Consider the following 19207-nt stretch of genomic DNA (forward strand, 5'->3'; position numbering starts at 1 on the left):
GGAAGAAATGCTTTATAAAACTGTTTCCTTCACCAGGACCCATTTCTCAGAGCACAGACGGAGCTGTGCTCGCAATTCATTGTTTTCCACAATTAACTGAATGCTCAGAGGGGACTGAGGCGTTTACTCCCAGCGATGTTGCTAGCTATACCCATCCACGCATGGGTTTTATTTCCGTCAAAGCTCACTAACCTCACCCTTCCCTCCGGGCAGCCCCCGCCCTGAGGGCCGGCACGCGCTGCCTCAGGGGCCGGGCACCGCTCCCGCCGCCCCGAGCGGGGCCCGGCGCTCGGCCCGGGCTGCGGGCGGCGGGGCCGGCTCCTCGGGCGGCGGGGCCGGCCCCTCGGGCGGCGGGGCCGGCCCCTCGGGCGGCGGGGCGGCCCCTCGGGCGGCGGGGCGGCTCCTCGGGCGGCGGGGCCGGCCCCTCGGGCGGCGGGGCGGCTCCTCGGGCGGCGGGGCCGGCTCCTCGGGCGGCGGGGCCGGCCCCTCGGGCGGCGGGGCCGGCCCCTCGGGCGGCGGGGCGGCCCCTCGGGCGGCGGGGCGGCTCCTCGGGCGGCGGGGCCGGCTCCTCGGCCCGGGCTGCGGGCGGCGGGGCGGCTCCTCGGGCGGCGGGGCCGGCCCCTCGGCCGCGCCGGCAGAGCGAGCCCCGCCTGCCCGCTGTGCCCGGCTCCGGCAGCCTCCCGCCAAATAAAGAGCCAAATAAAAGCCTCCCGCCAGGCCCTGCGGGGTCGCCCGCCGCCGGCTGGGGGGGAGTCGCGCCTCAGCCGAGAAGGGCTTCGAAATGGCGTTCGCCATCCGCCTTGCAGTCCTCTGGCGCTCAGAGCGGGGCAGGGGCTGTCACCTCCTCAGCGAGTCGCTGCTGGCGGGGCCTGTCGCTGTCGCCGGGAGCCGGTCTGGCCCCTGCGAAGTCCGCTGTCACCCCGCGGACTGTGGCGGGGAAGGGAGGTGGGCTCAGCCCCGCTGAGCCGGGTCGGGCACGCGGGCGCAGCGCGGTTAGGAGCGCTGTGCTGAGGCTGTGCGCGTACCCCGCCTCCGAGGGGGCGCACAGCTGTACCTGGTTTTCCACAATCATAGGTAAGGAATGCTCAGGGAAACAAAATCTCCATGATTAAAAATGGCAGAAGATACTACAAGGCAAGAAGTAACTAGGCGTGACACGGGATTCAGGCCCATCGGGACAAGGCCGTGAATAACTGAAGAAAAGTTTCTGTAAGTTCCCTAAATAGATCTGGCTCTAGTATATAGTTTTTCCTTAAGCAACCTATAGTAACTAGCGGACCATTATATACATTGCAAATACTATGATAACACTTTGATAAATTCATTTGAGCAAATTTTCCTCCTGGGTACATACAGGTATGCAATTATTAGTAAAAGAAAGGAAAGGTACTGTTATCCATAAACAATGCTGCACACAGATTGAGATAAGGTTAACTTAAAATGTCTTCCTATTTATTTCTCTGAAGTAGTGCATTTAGTTTTGTGAATACAAAATGGTTTTTAGTTTTCATTTTTAAAAGCTAGGTTTTCTTACTTCATCTGCCCCTTCAAAAGCTGCACTCTGTAATTTCAATTTATTTGTCCTGAAAGCCAAGGATCGGTGTTTTGAGGTTTTCTGGAATTATTAGGTGGAAAGTTATGTTCTTGTACAGAAATTTCAGCATGATGTATGGTAATAGAGGTCACTGTCAGCAAGTTAGATGCAGTTACTGAATTTTTTTCTATCAAAAGCAGTAAATTGTATCTTAACCTACTGTGGCGTCTTGCAGAATACGTTCTGAAAACACATAAAATCCTTTTTCAAGACCCTTTTTATATTCCTAAATTGAAGTCCAGCTCATTCTTAGTGTCAAGTTCAAATTGTAATGCAGTTAATATTCCAGCTTTATATAATTTAATCCTTCAACTGTTAATCCAAGTTGGTGTTAATTATTGACATTGTAACACAAAAATGAAAATAGAATTCACCCAAGTTTTATTCAAACAATAAAATCGTGGCTTGAACCAAGCAAAGCTATTTTTCCTTTGGGCTAAGGTTTTCATCTAGTAATCGGCTAGGAGTCAAGGTGGTTATAGATTTCTAATAGCCATTTCAGACCCTTTTAAAAATGGAAAGTCAGTTTAAGTGCAAATTTATTGTTTTAGAAACAGGGAAAAGATGAACTTCTGTTCTGATATGTGCTGCTCCATGCTGTTCCATGGTTAGGAGGCTGTAGGAACATTATCTCCAGCCCTGTGTTTGTGCACAATGGAGAGAGGGCCACTGGGTGATTCCTTCTTCAGCATTATGTGCTGCCCTGTAGGTGTATGTGCAGGGTAAGAGAATTCTCCAGTACCATCCAAAATTCTTGATTAGAAGAAATATTGTATCTATATTATTGACTTTCTAACTACAGAGAAGAGGGATTCAGTTAGCAGTGCAGTAGCTATTTGGTTGCTTTAAGAACTTGCAGGACTGGTTTTGTAGTGTTTTTGCCAAATGCTTTCCTAATAAAAAGTTCATTGGACAAAGACAATGATTCTTGCTGTGCTAATGCCTGGGAAGGCTCACTAACAAGGGACTCCTGAGTGCAGGCTTGTCTGGGGAAGAGAAACATTTTGTGTTACAAAGACAGAAGTTACTGTCATTACCAGCCTTCTGGCCACTGAGAAACTGGAGAAGAGGAGGGTGATGAATTAAGTGCTGATGCACTGTGCCGTGCTGTGAGAGTAATCAAAGAACATTTGTGTATAGGAAGGGAGTTTGAAGTCCTCAAAGTTATCATAGTGGTTTACTTTTGTTCTGCTTAAAGATTTGGTTTTTGTTTGGGGTTTTTTTAACCTAGCCCTAGTTTTAAGTTGTCATCTGGACGCACATAGTGAGATATATTCTGTGCCTGTAGCTGTCTTTCATTAGTTTCCCCAAACTTCCTGCCCCTAGAAGTGAATTTTCATTATCCAAGGATATACAAGGGAGGAGGGCATATGGATCAGTAACAGAAAAGGAGAAGGAAGAAAAAAGCCTCCTACAAACCCTGAGCATAACTGGACAGATGAACACTCAACTTTTTACCAGACTATTCTATACCTGAACTTCAGTAATATAGAGCCAGGGAAAAGAAAGATGTCTGGGGCTTGATTGCTGTAGGGAAGTTGGGAATGCTCTGCACCTCCAGGAAGAATCAGCACTTCATTCAGTAGGATTTTTTCTTTTATTGTTAGTGTTCTAATTTTTGTGAGCAGCAGAATAAACAAGCTGCAGTGGCACTAGCATTCATCCAGGATACAAGTTCAGAGTGGCATTTTTAGTAAAGACTCCTGTATTACATATGAAATTATGGAGGCGTATTCCTCATAATGCTAACCTGAGGAATCCAACATGAGGATTCATTTGCTGTGATGGATTATGTCTCTGTTGTTTGACAAAGCCATGTAGTTCCTACAATGGAGAGGGGTGATGGGAAGAAATTAAGGGAGCTGCAGCAGGAAAATCTAAAAGGACACAGTGAGGGTGATGTCACACTGCAGGGGTTACAGCGTGCAGCTGAGGGAAACATCCATTCCTCTGTGGTCAGTGGGGTGACTGCTCTTCAGGTAGAAATGAAGATGGATAAATAAAATGCATTAAATCACTCTTTTACTAGTTTCTTCCTAACTTGTTCTGCTTTTCATACATCTTTCACATCTCTGCACAGCTTTTGTTTTGAGAATTGAACATGTGACATAAATAGTGAAGAAACACAGCACCACATCAGAAATCTGGAAGATAATTTGAGAAACTTCTGTTGTTTATTTGTGCAAAATTGCTGCAAGGAATTTTTCCCTCTCTGGGAAAGAGAATTTCTCTGAATAATGTATTGTATAAGGGCATACATGCTTTCCTGTTGCCAAAGCTGAAAAGCTGTATGGCTGTAGCCAGAATGGCAGTGCTCTGGGATAAATGACTGACAGTGTAAGGCTGAGCTTTTTCATCTGAATGCTATACAGTAGAGAAAAGCTCTGCTGAACACAGCTGAGAATTGACCTGTGGTAATGGCATGTGCTGAGGGGAGAGGAAGTACCACATTTTTCATTCACTGGTGCTGCTGCTTTGTAAGGAACAAGTGGTGTCATAGCTTCTTGCTGACTGGTCCTCTTTTCCTCCACCCCTCATCTAGTCTCTTCTTCAGACATGGCCTCTATCCTGCTGTGTGGAGAGGGAGTACTGATGCTGTATGTGGAAAAAGTAGACATTTGCAGAACTACATTTATGAAAACAGTGGGCTAAGCTAATTTTATAATATATCTTATGCAATAGATGAAAATTCAGGAAACTTTATTCATCTCCTGAAGCATGGTAGCATACTGACTGTGGAGAGAGGAGCATTGAGTACACTGGGGAGTGTGGGATTTGTTCAGCCCACTTGAAATAATGGCATAATTACTGCTATCAGTCTCTTCAGCTGTTTTCCTAATATTCTGCATGGACTTCTTTTTTTGTTTGTTTTGCTTTGATCTTTCACATATCACATATGCTTTCCAGAATTTACAAGAAAATTTCATCTCCTTCAGTCTCATGCCACTGCTGTGGCAGAAATAATAGTGATTTGTTTACCCCTCCAATTCCCAGAGCAATGTTTGCAGTAACCTCTGGAGATTTCTGTAGTAAGCAACCTGAAACACTTGAAAGGGATATAATTTCCAGAGGGGTCAGTGTTCATGGCTGAAAGCTTCAACAATACATTAAATACATTGGGCATTTTGGTGAGAAAAAAAAATCTGGTTGTATTTAATCTGAGCTGAATTATATTCCCACCTTGTGTGCAATGACTGAAAATAGTGTATTAAATAGTAAGGTAGACTGTATAAAGCAGATAGTATCTCTGTTAATAAACACATGCTTCCTGCCTTGTATGTACCTGGAACTAATATTAATCTTTGTAATTCAGGAACTAAATGTCTATCTTCCTTTGTGTCTAAAGGTGGGAACCAGCCACTTTACTTGTGGCTGCCTGTGATTCAAACCTGGAGGGAGTTGAGATTAAGGTATAAGAAAGAAAGGGGAATTCCAAGTAAGGGGAGATATTTAAGTAAGGAAGTTAAATCTCATGGTCCCAGTTTCCCAGAGGCACTATGAAGACAAGGACTTTCTTTTCCTGAGTGATGCTCCCCTCCAGGCTCCATATGCTGGTACTATTTTCTCATTGTTGTGAATGTCAGTTTAAATGTCCAACTTCCATGTAGATATTCACATTTGTATACTTAAGATGATTCCTGTGTCTTCCACCCCTAGAATTAGGAACTTAACATCTAGATGGAACAGTATGAAATGCCTGGACAGATAATGTAATTTTTCCTGAATGCTGTCCTAATCATTAGTGTCTGCTTCAGGGCATTGAAAGTAATAAGAATTCTGCCGAACAGAATACAGAGGAACTAGAAAATTCTCTCTTGAGAGGATAAATGGTGTCAATATCTCCATTTGTCCTGGCAAGGTTTCTTATGTTGGTACTTTCTAGCTGCTATCAGCAGTATCCAAAGTTACGTAAAAGAAGTTCTGTAAGAGAAGTTGTTACGTAAAAGAAGTTCCAGCCTTTGCCCAGATATCTGTAGCTTTCGTTCCTGCTGTGCCATATTAAAAGTTAATTGGATGACCCAATTTTAAACCTGAAATACAGAATGAACCTAGAGACCGTATCAGTGCAGTTGTAAGTTGCTTGAAGAGCATATCTACAATGTTTGGTACAAGAAGCTGGAGGCCAGAATAGAGTGTTGGAAGTACATTAGCAGTTAATGACTGAAAAGAGAGATGACCAGTGGAATGGGAATGTATACGACCACCATATAATAAAAATCATATTTTTCTATTTTAGTCAAATTCTACATCATGAGAGACTGGTATGAAGACAGTTTAAAGGACTGTGTTCACCATTCCCCAGCATTACAATAAAGCACCATCCTACTTCTTTCCGTATGCCATTTGGTGTTCAAAACAGATCAACTGAGTTAAGTTTCCTTTACAAACTAAATCAGACTGTAAGCTTTGTATTTCTGTTTCATTCATCATGTGCTTCTAAGGCCTCCTCATGTTCTTGTTAATAATTCAGCCTTTGCCTATTGTAGGTTTATTGCTCAGAGAGACAGTACATTTTTCTGGGTTGAGCATATGGCTAACAGGAGCTATGTCAGGTAAGGAATTCAACCTTTAGTTTTTCACCTGTTGTCTTTTGTTGTTAGTCAGCTTTGGAATAGAATTATAATGCAGTCAGGTTTGTAACAATTGCTAGCTTGGGTAGTCTGTTACTTTGAAATATCTGGAAAAATGCCAGAGATCTCAAGTGTCTTGAAGACTGTCAAGCTTTTGCTTTTTCTGTTTCTTGTTGCAACAGATGAGAACACAGCAAGTCCTGAAGCAAACCAGTTTAGGTAAGAAAGTTTTTACATGTCATCATCTGTGGCACCCCGGAGAAAAACTAAATGTGTTCTGGCTTACTTCCACAAAATGGACAAATCCTTGTCTCATTATGCTAACATAATTGTCTTAGAGATGTCAGCTGGTAGCTGGTGATTGTTCCTCTGTTTGGAGCTGTATTTATTAATATTTTTTCTTTCTCATGTAATGAAATCAAGCTAGTGAGCTGGGCAAGATAGCTGATTCCTCATTTCATTTTAATGCCAAGAACACTGTGAAAGTTACGGAGAACATGTAATAAAATGTAACAGTTGCTGACAGTTGTTGCTTTGCAATGAGGCCTTCATACTTTTCTGTAGCTATAACTTCAACTATACTTGATAGGTTGCACTAGAGGTGTACTTCCATTTGTGAATATTCCCTAGGGGTAGAACTGCCCATGCAATTTTGGCTTTTCCAGCCCCTTCTGTTTCTAGTGCTGTTCAGAAACTACTTGCTGGAGAGAGACTTTTGAACTGAGCGGTATGTGGCATGATGAAATACAAATCTCTGTGACTGGGAAAATTCTTAGATACAGTTTTTAGGTAACTCTTTGCTTAGTTTCTACAGACCTTACCTGTTAGCTTCCTTCAAAAGAGTGATTGTTATAAACCACACCTTAAAGGCTATTAGTTTTGACTTACGATTTTGTAGTGTTGATAGTTATGATGTGGGGCAGTGCCTAGAGTATTGGAGGAGGAATAAGCTTTTACAACCTTGCTACAATAAGAAAGGATGGATTGTGAATAGTACAGGCTGTACTGCTTTCATTATAACTCCTGTCTGAAGAATTGACTCATGGTATACCTTTTCCTGCTTGGGTTCTTTGCCAAAGAAATAAAATGGTAGCTTTCTTTCTCATCAAGATTCATGCCCCTGTCAGTGTCAACCTATTGTGAAATGAAACGTGGGGATTTCATTATGAAAAATTTTAAAAAGCAAAATCAATTCACTGAAAATATTAATGTTGTAGGTAACAATTTCCAGCTAAGGATTTGCAAATTGTAAGTGTTAGCTCTTTTTAAAAAGCCCAAAATTCTTGCATGGAATACCTATGTATGTGTATAGTAACAAGAATAGCCCTTTTTAAGTCATTGTGATAATGGAGCTAATGACAAGACAGTTGGCACTGTCGCACTAAGGTGATCTTCACCCTTGCAAGACAAAATGTAGTTAGATTAGCACAGTTTTTGCAGAGATATGCAGTTATCCATGTGTATAAAAGATTTGACTCCTGTTAACTAGCAGATGCCTGTGTCCTTGACAAAGCTGTTTTTGCAAGACAGATATATCTATAGAATGCACAGTGATTTGTATTATATGCCACAGCTTCTTCTCCAAAATGCTTTGTGACTTGTAAACGTAGGAATGTTTTTTGGGGACTATATGGAGGATCTTGTGGAGTGCAGTGATGATACCTTTACTGGTAAGGCTGCTCTAAGCCCAGGGTGTATCAGATTGTCATGGTACTAAGTAAATCTTCTACTCTATCCTTGACACAGTTCTGACTCTATGATGGAGGCTGTACTGCAGTTGTGCCTTACCTTTGCTGCCTTCCCAGCCTTTTCTCTTTCTTACATTTGGACCCAGGTGTGCATGTCTCAAATAGAGCTTTTTAACTGCATCTCCTTGTTCCAGGTGTTGTGTTTTCTACTTGTGACTTTAAGGAGATAGATGTTTTTTGCAGAAGAGTTTTTTAGGAGGACTCTGTGTTACTAATAAGCAGCATATTGTGAATGTTTTGGTAAAGGATTTATAATATCCTACAGTGGGGGAGGTATCTTGCAATTAGGAAGTCACTTGTTTTACCATGGGCAGCTTAAGTACAGCTGTAAGCAGACTCTAGGTAGAGATTTGAGATTCATATGGAAATGATATGTTGTGTGTAAAAATAGGTACAAGAAGGTAGAGGCATCTCTGACACTTTTTGTGGATAATAAAGGAAAATGTAGAAATATTTAAGGAATATTTTCTCCTGGCACTGGAATTTGAAACAACAGAAAATGCTGCTTAAAAGAGTTTGGAAGTGCTGTCTCCACTCATTATTTTCTGGGTAGGTATAGAACTAGAAGAGTGGTCCTGATCCCAAAGGGAAACTTGTCTTTACATTTGACTACTTAGAAAAAGAAAAATCCCATCCACTGTTTTGTTTCCTAAACACTTCCATGCACAAGCAGAATTTACTGAACTCTTCCAGGTGAAAAGTTTTCTGATTTCTGGTGGTGTTCTCTGCTACTTCAACCCTCAGCTTAGGCATTGTGCAAATATGTGACAGAAGGAGGGAAATGGTTCATGGTAGTTCACTGTAAGAATAATTTGTTCTATTAGTCTTTGGTGACCAACACTGTTGAGAGTTCTAAATCTCTTCCATGGTCTTCCTTTTCTACTATTCTCTGTTACCCAGCTTGGCATGGACAGAAGGGTAGAAATGAACTGTGATTAATTTGGGCCTGAAAGACAGGACAAACATTTTCAGTAATTCTGTCCCCCTCTCTCTTTCCCTCTCTTTCTCCCTCTCTCTTTCACTCTCTCTCATTTTTTTATTGTTTGTAAGTATGTACAGAATATATACAAAATTTTAACACAAAGTAAGAATTACTATGAACAAGAAAAAATGGAAATGGAGAAGTAGCTTAGTGTAGTACAATGATTTTTCAGAGTAAAGTTTGCCCATAGAATTAAGGTATCCTGAAGGTCAGTCCTCTGAACATACCAAGACTCTGGCTGATGGTAGAAAATTATTTTTGTGCAAATGCCTAGCAGCTCACTGCAGATTTTGCAGAATCTGTCATCCTACTGAGGCATTTGTTTTAAAAAACATTTTTAAAATCTGTTATTCCATATAGGTGAAGTATTTTTTTCAGAATAAAGAAAAATTGTTGCAAAATTCCCTGTCCCAGTTACTGCATTTTTTTTAATACCTTAAAAAGTATTAAAACCTGGAGGTATAGGGAGAGCAGAAGCTGTTCTGCTTCAGGGTTCTTCAAGATTCTGATCTGTAAATGTGTTACTGGACAGTCTTGGATGTGAGTAATATTCACTGACCTCCTCTCTGCCATGGGACAATCCTGTCACTTCGTAGTATGTCCATACAACTTGTCACTGAGCTAATTGATACATGATTCTGCTCTACAGAATTGGTATAAAATCTGTTCTGAAAGAAAAAAAAAATTAAATCCTTATTTCTGATATTGAAAGAGTGCAATATTGCCTTTGATAGCAGTTTTCATGCATAAAGCAGGAGGAGTTATAAAATATATAGAGTGGGATGGCCATTTTCATGTCTCCTGGTGTATTTTTTACACTGTTACATTAAACAGTGGAAGGATGAATGGTAGATGTGATTAATTCAAATTCACTTGAACAAAGAGGGCATGTTTGGTGCACTTCTTGTCGTCTCCACTTGTTCTCTTATCATTTCTGTCATAGTTACATGAATGATCTTTATAACTTATGTTTAGCCTGTGAAATGATCTGTCTGACTACCTTTTCCAATATATTTTCTTCTGAGGAAACAAACCTAATGTAAATGTCATCTGCCCTATGAGCAATGTAGCAGATGGAGCATTGAATTAATGGCTCTGAGAGGTCAGCCAGGAGAGATGATGAGATAAATACAGTAGATATAGTACATAATTCAGAAAACTTCCTTTTAATTAATTTTAAATTCATTAAAAATGAATTCAAGGAAAAAGAGTGTATCTTCAAAAGTTAAGAGTATTTAAAAATCACTTTATCTTCTTTACTTTCGGAAAATCATTAAAAATTATTTGCAACTATGTTAATGAGGAAAATTCCCCATTAGTTAAATTAAAAGGATGTTTTCAGCTGTTCACCTTCCATTGTTTTGTAATGAACATATTATATATGCCAAAAGGTAAGCAATTTGCTTATAAGCTATATCTAGTATGATGCCTCATGGTTTGTAGCAAGACACTGTCCTAGTGAAGAATGAGTATAAAACTAAACTGATTGCTGTATTGAACATCGTGTATATTGTCATCAATTGAGGAGGAAGGACTGGTGTTAGATTAAGTGACTTGAATTTAACAACTGCTAATATGTAGGAAAGTGATGTCAGTGCAACTCCCTTGCTGATGTTTGTTTTATAGCTCCAGAAGCAATTTGTATGCTGGCATGTTTGGAGGCTCTGCAGAAGTCAGCTAACGATAAACTAAAGAAATATGTGGATGATTAATGTAAGGCTAAGTTGCTTCTCACTTGGGATAGTTTGACTTCTTTCCAGTTTCAAGAGTGAAGAACTATGGTGACTGACCATAATAATAGATATTGTAATGCAGAGAAACAAACTGATTTAATAGCTGGGCAAAAAGTGGTAATATGGTGATTTCTGATGGCTTGAGGCTGCTCAGCTGGGAACTTGACAGAATTCAGCAGCACTTCCAAGAAAACATGTTTGATTTCATGTTCCCTCATAGCAACAAATTGGCTGCTGTGAAAAGAACACATGTTGACCAATCTGCCAGAAGACCTTCAGAATAGAAAATTCATCTACTGAGCTGGAAAGTGAGTGCTCTTTGTGACAGGTTGAAAGACTGGGGATGAAACATACAAGGAACACCTGAGCATGCAATTTTATCTATTTGTTAAATCAGATAAAGTGCTTTCCCTGGAAACTGTTGTGGTGAAGAATCCACTCCCCACTTTCCCCATCTTAAATTAGGGTGATTTTTTTAACTTGTATAAATGCTGTGTCCAGGGGCACATCTTTTGCTATGTGATTAGTTCCACAAGAACTGAAATGAAAAAACAGCATTTTAGGCTTCAAGATTATACTGTCGGCAAGGAGGCTGCAATGATGTTATTTCCTCAAGGTATGGTTCTTGATAAAGCAGTCTTAAAGTTTTGTTGTATTTGTCTCCCCATGCTGTAGTGTAGCTTTTATTCTTTATTTAATCTGATTTTTCTGATCTTAGTAATGCATCTAGAGAGATGCAGAAAACATAGTGGTAGTGTGAAGTTTTAATAGTAAAAAACTACTGGAAGTTTTGGGTGATGCACATATATAAACTTTATTTTTCTACCTGAAATATGGAGTCATCTTTCTAAGTAAATTTTAAATATCCCTAGTACTGTGTTATACAGGAAAAGGAAATTATTAGGAGTGGTTCAGGAGACATACAGACTTAAATGAAGGAAAGATCTTTGCTAGTACTTTATTGACAGAGGTGAGAAGGCTGTATTCCTGCTTATTAAAGTCTTGATGACAAATGAGTATGAATATTTTATTAGGCAAAAGAATACTTTGTTAGCATTCAAACTTGGTCTTACTCTTGCATGAATTCCAGAGACATACAAATCAGAATAATTTTATCATTTGCAGCAAAGACTAATTTTGTTAAATAATACATACTGAATTGCCAGGATTCTGCAGGAGCTGTCTATTTAATAGAAGAAAGAAAATTATTAAATTTGAAATTAGGTTTTAGGAGAGAGGATTTTTTAAAAGCTGTCTCTGAAATAAGATTCTACTTTACAGTGTGGCTTTTTGTGTAATTAAATATTGGTTGTCTAAAAAATTACTTAACTAAGAACAGAATGTCCTTATGGCCTCAAATAGTTGCTTATTCTATATGAAGGAGGAAAAGAAAAAAATACAAAAAAGAGTTTGCTTGCCTTAAAATATTTGCATAACAAGTTCCACACTACATTCCTTTTTATTTCAATGAATTTTTTTCTATAGAAACAGTGTTAACATAAAGAATGGACAATAAACATTTGTTTAAGAGTCTGTGAACCCTAGCAGTTATAACCAGCTAATGCTGTAGCATGTGCATCTTCATTTGTCTTCCTTTTTAGAAGGTGAAAATAGTGATCATGAGAAAAATGTATCTGGCTCATGTGTCAATCAGGTTCTTCGATCTCACTAGTTTTGCATCTTGATACACATTCAGGGATCTGTGGATCTGCAGGTTTCACTATTCACTATTAGCAGGATTTTCAATATTTTCCATAAGTTCTCTACCAGTGACCTGTTTTAACTTTTAAATTTGCATAATTGTCTCTTCATCTTTTGACAGTCACATTTTTAGAGTATTTTCTTTGTACATGTAGTGAAACTGAACCCTGTAATGGATTTTGTTTTTCTGGGAGTACCATATGGCTTCTGATTTTGTGACATTGCACTGCAGTTCCTGCACTGTACTTCCTTTCTGCATCTTCTGCATCTGAATTAGCAAATACATCAACTGCTTTAGAATATGTCATATGAAAGATTTTTTCTTCCTTTTTCTTCCAACTACAAGCAGTAGTTGAAGGTACAGAATGAACTATGGCTTATGTCTCCTTATTTTTTCTCCTCCCTTTTTATTCCTGGAAGCTAGGAGGCCTGTGAATAATTTCTGAAATCACTGTAGATTTGAGGTCCTTGAAAGAGTTATTGTTCAGAGAACAAGTCCAGCAGAACATAGCTTTCCCTATCCTGTCTCTGTCAGATGGGTTGGTTTTTTCCCCCCCTAAAGCTAAGATACAAAATCACAGTTTCAAAATAATTTTTCATTTGCGGCTGACCTTTCTCAGTAGTGATGAGAGCGCAGCAGGATGGATAGTCTGTAACATTGTTCCCTAATCCTTGCAATAGTACCTTTGCTTTGTTACAGCATCCTTCAAAAATAGAATTGCATGCTAAACTACTAACTTCAGCAACATTCATTATTATCACATGCAGCTTCTGTTAAAAGACTTGTTTAATTATGAGACATGTCTTGATTCCATTTATGTGTCTGCTTAAAGGATGGTTGTGAATTTACAACATAACAAATGTATCAAAGGTAAACGTTACCATTTAGAGAGGTTTTTTTTCCCTGAGGTTTGGCCGTTTTCCAGCTAATGTTATCCTTCACAATGGACTAATAGATTGTAAGAATTTGAGCCAAATGAGAATAATAGTGTGTTACAGGGTAGATGAGATTTTTCACATGAGACCTAAAGCAGTCAACTTCTCCAGAATGTGGAAAGCAATTATTTGATGGACAAACAGATTACTGTCTTCTTAGATAAATGACTTGTACTTGGTGTTTTAGAGGTACAGACATAGGTGAACTGCCCCAGAGACAGGGATGGCTTATGAAGGGGGATACGAGCTGAAAAAGAGCTGCAAGTTTATTAGATAAGATGTTTCAGGAATGATCTGAGTCTATGTGGATGCAGATTTTTTTCCCCCCCAATTTTCTATTGTCTTTTGGCTTTACAAACCTTGGTAAACTGCATTGTCTTCTTATGAATGCAGTAAATAAACTCTTTTTCTAGCTGTTTGTGTTGACCTGGTTTGGGTGCGGGGTGATATCAGTACAGCCAACTAACTTGAAGGAATTTGTGCCTGTAGACTTGCAATACATAGGTGGTACTGAACTACTTTCAGTCAGCCAGCAACCCAAAATATTTCTTTGATGCTATAAAGATAGTGGAGTTGCACAAGTCAATAATTCCTTGTCTAAGAAGAGATCTTTCTGTTGCTGAAGAGGAATCTCTCTGGAACGCTAGTTAGAAGCCCAGGGATTGCAAAGGAGTATAGTTAGAGGATATTACCACACATTTTACAAATTGGAAGAACAGAGATAGAGGCAAGTGAGAATTTTTTTCTGGGTTACACACAGAAGTATTCTATCTTGATACCTTAGACTATTGCTGTACCATGCTCCCAGGAGCAGGTTTCTTCCACCTCCTGTTGCTTCCCACATATGTAAAAGTTGAGCAGACTGTTAGGTCCCCATGCCTCTTTGATAACATCCCATATTAGAATTACTTGAGTTTTCATTAGTGAATTAACTGAACATATAAATATTTATGACTATCTCAGGTGTCTATTACTACAGGAAATAAATAATTCATTATCGAGAATTACCTTTATATAATTGATAACACAAGGATATAAATCAGATATGGCAATTTCCAGAAATGCAGCACAATCTATTGTTTTTGCTGAAACACCCTCAAGTGAATATGTTGTTGATGCAACCATTGTTTTTCTAAGCTGGGTAACAAACCTTCCATTATGTGAAGAGTAGTGATGGGAGAAAGTCCATTTACAGAAATGTGAATATAGAAAAATATATTGACAGCTGGGACAATTCAAGGAATCTATCTACAATATGTAATTTCTGTTTGACATTGGGAAAGTTTTTGTGTAAATCTGTCAGACTACAAGCATCATTTTGAATGTGGTTTTATTTGCCTTATTTGTTATGCTTCTGTAGATTGGTTGAAATAAACTTTGCATCTGCCAAAAGCTAGAGGAAAAAAAGAACAAAAGGAAAACAAGGAGGAAAAATTAAATTTTGATGACTGAGGACTGAGTAGCATTAAATAAAGGATTAGAAACTCAGTGTGACAAATACTTAGTGTGTTTGAAGAGGAATGATCTAGCAAGGCAGGCCAGAAGAGTAAGGGAAGGGGATTCTTCTCAGCCATTTAGAAGGAAAATCAGCCTCTCTTTTCACAAAAAGCTAGCATGCTACAGAGATCAGGAGGAGGGATTTAGAAAAGAAGAGCAAATGTGTTTCAGAGTAAATGAAACAAGCTTGAAATGAGAGACTGGGAACTCCTGGTTATACTGAGAAGCTGAAAGAGTTTGAGATGTCAGGGAGCTGAGACTGAAGTCAAAACAAGATGTCTGGTTTTTTTATTGTTTGTTTATGTTCCTTGCAATAGCTGAAGGGGTTTTCAGAAACCCTGTTAAGTTTGTGTATATATTTATTTCACCGCACACATATATTTAAAAATACCCTTGCTGTGGAGCTGAGATTTCAGGGCATGGAAGGAAGAAGCTGCCAACATGCTTCTGTGGCTAACTGAGCTAGTCTACAAAGTCATGTGTCTGATGAGAGAAGCAAAAATGTACCTGCTTTGAGCTTCAAGGGACACTTACATTAAACCATGGGGCTGCCTCTGCCCTCGTACCTGGCAACAGCTGAGGAGACTTCTGAGAGGGCTGTTGCAATGGGACATTGCTGTTATGTGTAGAGAGTTGTAGCTTGAGGTGTCTGTGTAGGAGACACCTTTCAATACAAGGTATTACTGTTGAAAAGTAGTAGTCTGTCCAATTTGTTAATAGAACCTGAAGCATATATAAAATATACTTTCTGCAGCATATTCTAGTCAAGAGTATCTCATGAGTTCTCCAAACTCCTGGGACTGTATTTGAAATTTAGGCTCTGTTTGTAATGCTATCTTGTAAAATGAGCATCCTCATTACACCACATCACTCACACATATAAAGATAACCTTCTTAATTGGATAATGTCAGTTTCTGTTTTGCTCATCATGCTTTTATGGTGCTTCAAACTTTGTTATTTTAGCAGGTACTCCTTTGGTTAAACAGTAAGTTAGGAGCTGGGGCTATTTGCAAAGGGTATCCTTACTAAAAGGGAAATGACCCACTGTCATATGAAGTGATAGAAAATGGCTGAAGGTGAAACATTGTTAAATATGTAATACAGTAGATCCTGTTTCATATTGTCTGTGCAATCTAATCTACTTTTAGTCTACCTTAACTGATAGTTCAGTGCTGCTTGTGGTGACATACAACTATTTTATCTATTCTCTTGTTCTGTTTTTTAAATGGTATCACAAAGTGTTTTTCTCTTTTGAGTTCTGAAACTGAAGTATTGAACACAGAGCTGTTACATAAACTGAACAGTGCGTATAAAAGAAAACAAAATAGCTGCTAATGAATTGCTAAAGGCTGATTATTCCAGGTTATAGTTACTGTACCCAGTGTATGATACAACATTCTTACCTGTCATATTTTCTCTTTGTAAATTAAGTTCAGGAATTCTCTTAATTCCTGACTATCTGCAGCAACCCGAGAGTTAATCTGGGGGAGAGGCCAGTTTTGGTACTTTATTGTGTTTAAGTTCTGAAAGTTTGTGGGCAATTTTGTTGTTATTAAATTGTTTCTCTTCAAGATATCAGCTCTTGGAGGCGTTAATCTCCTTCAAATCCCCTGAATCAGTAGGAATTGAAATTGATTAGTGCTCCTCAGTGTGAAATAGCTGACAGGAGCAAGCTCTGAGAATTTTTGTTCTTGTCGGAATTGGCATCTATTGTTTCTCCTGGGGTGCTTTTATCTTTTCACTTAACGGGATAGCTGAGTATTTTAGTGATGTGTTTTTGTATTAGTGGACATCAGGCCTAAATGTCAATAGTGTAGACTTGTGTGATAAATATAAATCAGATCTTTTTTATTGATGATCATATATCAGAATGTGTAGTAAAAGTCTAAATTACTATGCAAATTTATAAAGCCAGACATTGTACTGGATTACTATCTGAGAGCCTGTCTGTACATCCAGGGCTGCCCAATCCCAGGTGCAGAAGCTGTCATTTTCCCTTGCTGAACTTTATATGATTGGTGATTGCCCAGCCCTCTGATTTGTTGACATCTCTCTGCAGGGCCTCCCTGCCTTTGAGGGAGTCAGCAGCTCTTCCCAGTTTTGTGTCATCTGCAAACTTGCTTGTATCCCAGTCCTGCCTCTTGTCTGGGAAGACATCAAGCCAATTGCTTTGTGGTTTTGCCATGGTCTTTGTTACAGAGTTCGATGTACATGACTATAGGCCCAGAAAGCATAACCCAAATAATACATTTATAATTTATTAAACTTAATTCTATAGAGGTTTTTCTGATAACTGCTCCTTGAAGATAGCTGCTGAAATAAGTTTAAAATAATGGATTCTATCTCATATGCCTATTATTATTTTTGAAGCCTGTTAGAAGAAAGAAATTATGCAAATTGGTGTCACGCTAGGCTACTGCACACAAGCTGGTAATGCATAACAACTAGCTCACTGATGAAAATGCTTCATCTTAGGCAAGAAGTCATTGTCAGCGCTTAGAGAGATTCTTCATATCATGATTAATAGTTTTTTTTTTTTTTATGGATAAAAGAGGGTATATCTTCTTATTAAAATCTGCGTTAGAATAAAACTACTGTAAAATAAATACTGGAGAATTGTGGTGATGAATTATGATTGATTGCATTATACAATTAAGGTATATTGTGAAACAGTAGGAAGATCCCTTCAAAATATTAAGTAGTTATTGCTCACTCTATGTGAATGACGAAGTGGCTTTAATTCTCCAGCTCCTGCTTGTAAAAGACTTGATAAATAGATCAAGCTCAGTATCAATTAGTGTCACAACTATCTTTAGCATTAATGAAGCACAACTGCTAGGATTGAACCAGTTTATTTGTAGCTCCATGACTACATCTTAAGGTAGCAGATACTACACACACTACTGTTGTCTAATACTGGGCATGAAACTGGTACATGGAGCACACAGTTGTGTGCAGCACTGGCTGAAACAAGCTCTCCCTGTGAGGAAGCTATCTTGGTGCTGAAGAATTCTGATATGCTTAGCAGGGCAGAAATCCAATATAAGATAAGCTGGTTTCAGAAAATAGGTCACTAATGTAAGGTTGCAGTTATTTTCTTCCAAAGTTTATACTGCATCTCTCTGTTTTCTTCTTCCTCATCCATACAACAAAGCTTATCAAACTTTCTGATTAAGACTGCGGTGAAGAGCCTTGTCTTGGTCTGTGGGTCATCATTTTGTTGCAGCCCTTCAGCCTTCCATTTTAGCACTAACACATGCATTTTGTTTGCCCTGTTAAATTGCTACCAAAGGAGGCAGAGAAAACCTTCTCAGGTATTGATCCTTCACACATGGGGAGTGCACCTGGTAGCCACCTGATTTGCCACCTGCAGTTTATAACTGAATGGGGTCATGGGATTATAAGATTTATTTTAGTGCCGAGTTCACAATTTAAGGTGGAACTGATGTGTTAGATGTTAGTCATTGGCTTTAGTGTATTCTGCTTGTTGGAATTCTATTTCAGTAGCTAATATAAATGGCATTCCTGCAATAGGAATACCACTGATCAGAATTGATTGTTTGACCTGTTCTTTTTAACAGTCTTTCAGCTCTTTGGATCTGGTCTTGAAAAATAATTTCTGCTTAGTAATATGTAATTAATTTAATAATCATGGTAACTGACTAGGTACATTATTTTATTTAGCATTTGGTCCTTGTAGTTGAAGATATGGAACTGATTACATTTCAGTCAAATAAATGTAACGTATTTTAGTTCTGTGTGAATGATTGGGGCTTTATTTTCAGTGGTACTCAAAATTTCAATAGAAGTTTTTGTTGATTTCTCTTTAGTAGCAAGATACTTTTTACCTCACAGGATAAGATGACTCTCAAAAATACTTGGCTTACCATGTGCAGGAAATGATGTTTTACAATAATTTGATTCTCAACAAAGCATTCAGTCTTCCATCACTGAATATAATTTTCTGTTTTAGTCACAGTTATTTTCTTAAATACACCATGACTACCAGAAAACCTTGGAAGTATTATTTTCCATTAATAATACATTGTGTTAATTTTGTGAAAACAAAATGAAAATATATTTTTTGCATACTGGCAAGAAGTGCAAATCTGTTGCACTACTCATCTCTGTGAATTATGCAGATGCTTTCACCTTTTTTTTTTCTTTTGCTTAACATTCAGTGTCAACAGTGATGTTAGGATATTTATGTTGAACCTGAGTGAAACGGTCTTGAGGTTTTGTGAGAAAGTCCTTTCTCACAGAAGACTGTATCCAGTTTTGACCAAGTAGATATCCCCCAAATAAAATGTTCCTACATTTTTCATAAAAATCTTTGTCAGACGAGAGGAATCAGTCCCTTCTGAGAAGTGGTATAAGTTGAATTTTGTTTTTGGTACATTCTGATTGGTTGTTTTACACATGTGCTAACAGTGCCAGCTACAGT

At 39.0% G+C, this 19207-nt stretch overlaps 1 protein-coding gene across 7 annotated transcripts in view; it reads left to right on the forward strand.

Moving 5' to 3' along the window:
- The first annotated feature begins 665 nt into the window (after positions 1-665).
- MYO3B (myosin IIIB) overlaps positions 666-19207 on the forward strand; it is a 197044-nt gene continuing 178502 nt past the window's right edge. For 3 of the 7 annotated variants that reach the window (XM_085584410.1, XM_085584406.1, XM_085584405.1), the window contains exons 1-2: positions 666-6147; positions 6348-6384. In XM_085584410.1, coding sequence (XP_085440536.1) covers positions 6348-6384 — 37 coding nt within the window. In that variant the 5' untranslated portion in view covers positions 666-6147. The remainder of the gene's footprint in view (positions 6148-6347; positions 6385-19207) is intronic. The other 4 variants (XM_085584407.1, XM_085584408.1, XM_031505414.3 and 1 more) reach the window with 3 other exon arrangements.

The sequence above is a fragment of the Lonchura striata genome, chromosome 7 (genome assembly GCF_050655825.1).
Source record: "Lonchura striata isolate lonStrDom1 chromosome 7, ASM5065582v1, whole genome shotgun sequence".
NCBI classification, from domain to species: Eukaryota; Metazoa; Chordata; class Aves; order Passeriformes; family Estrildidae; genus Lonchura; species Lonchura striata.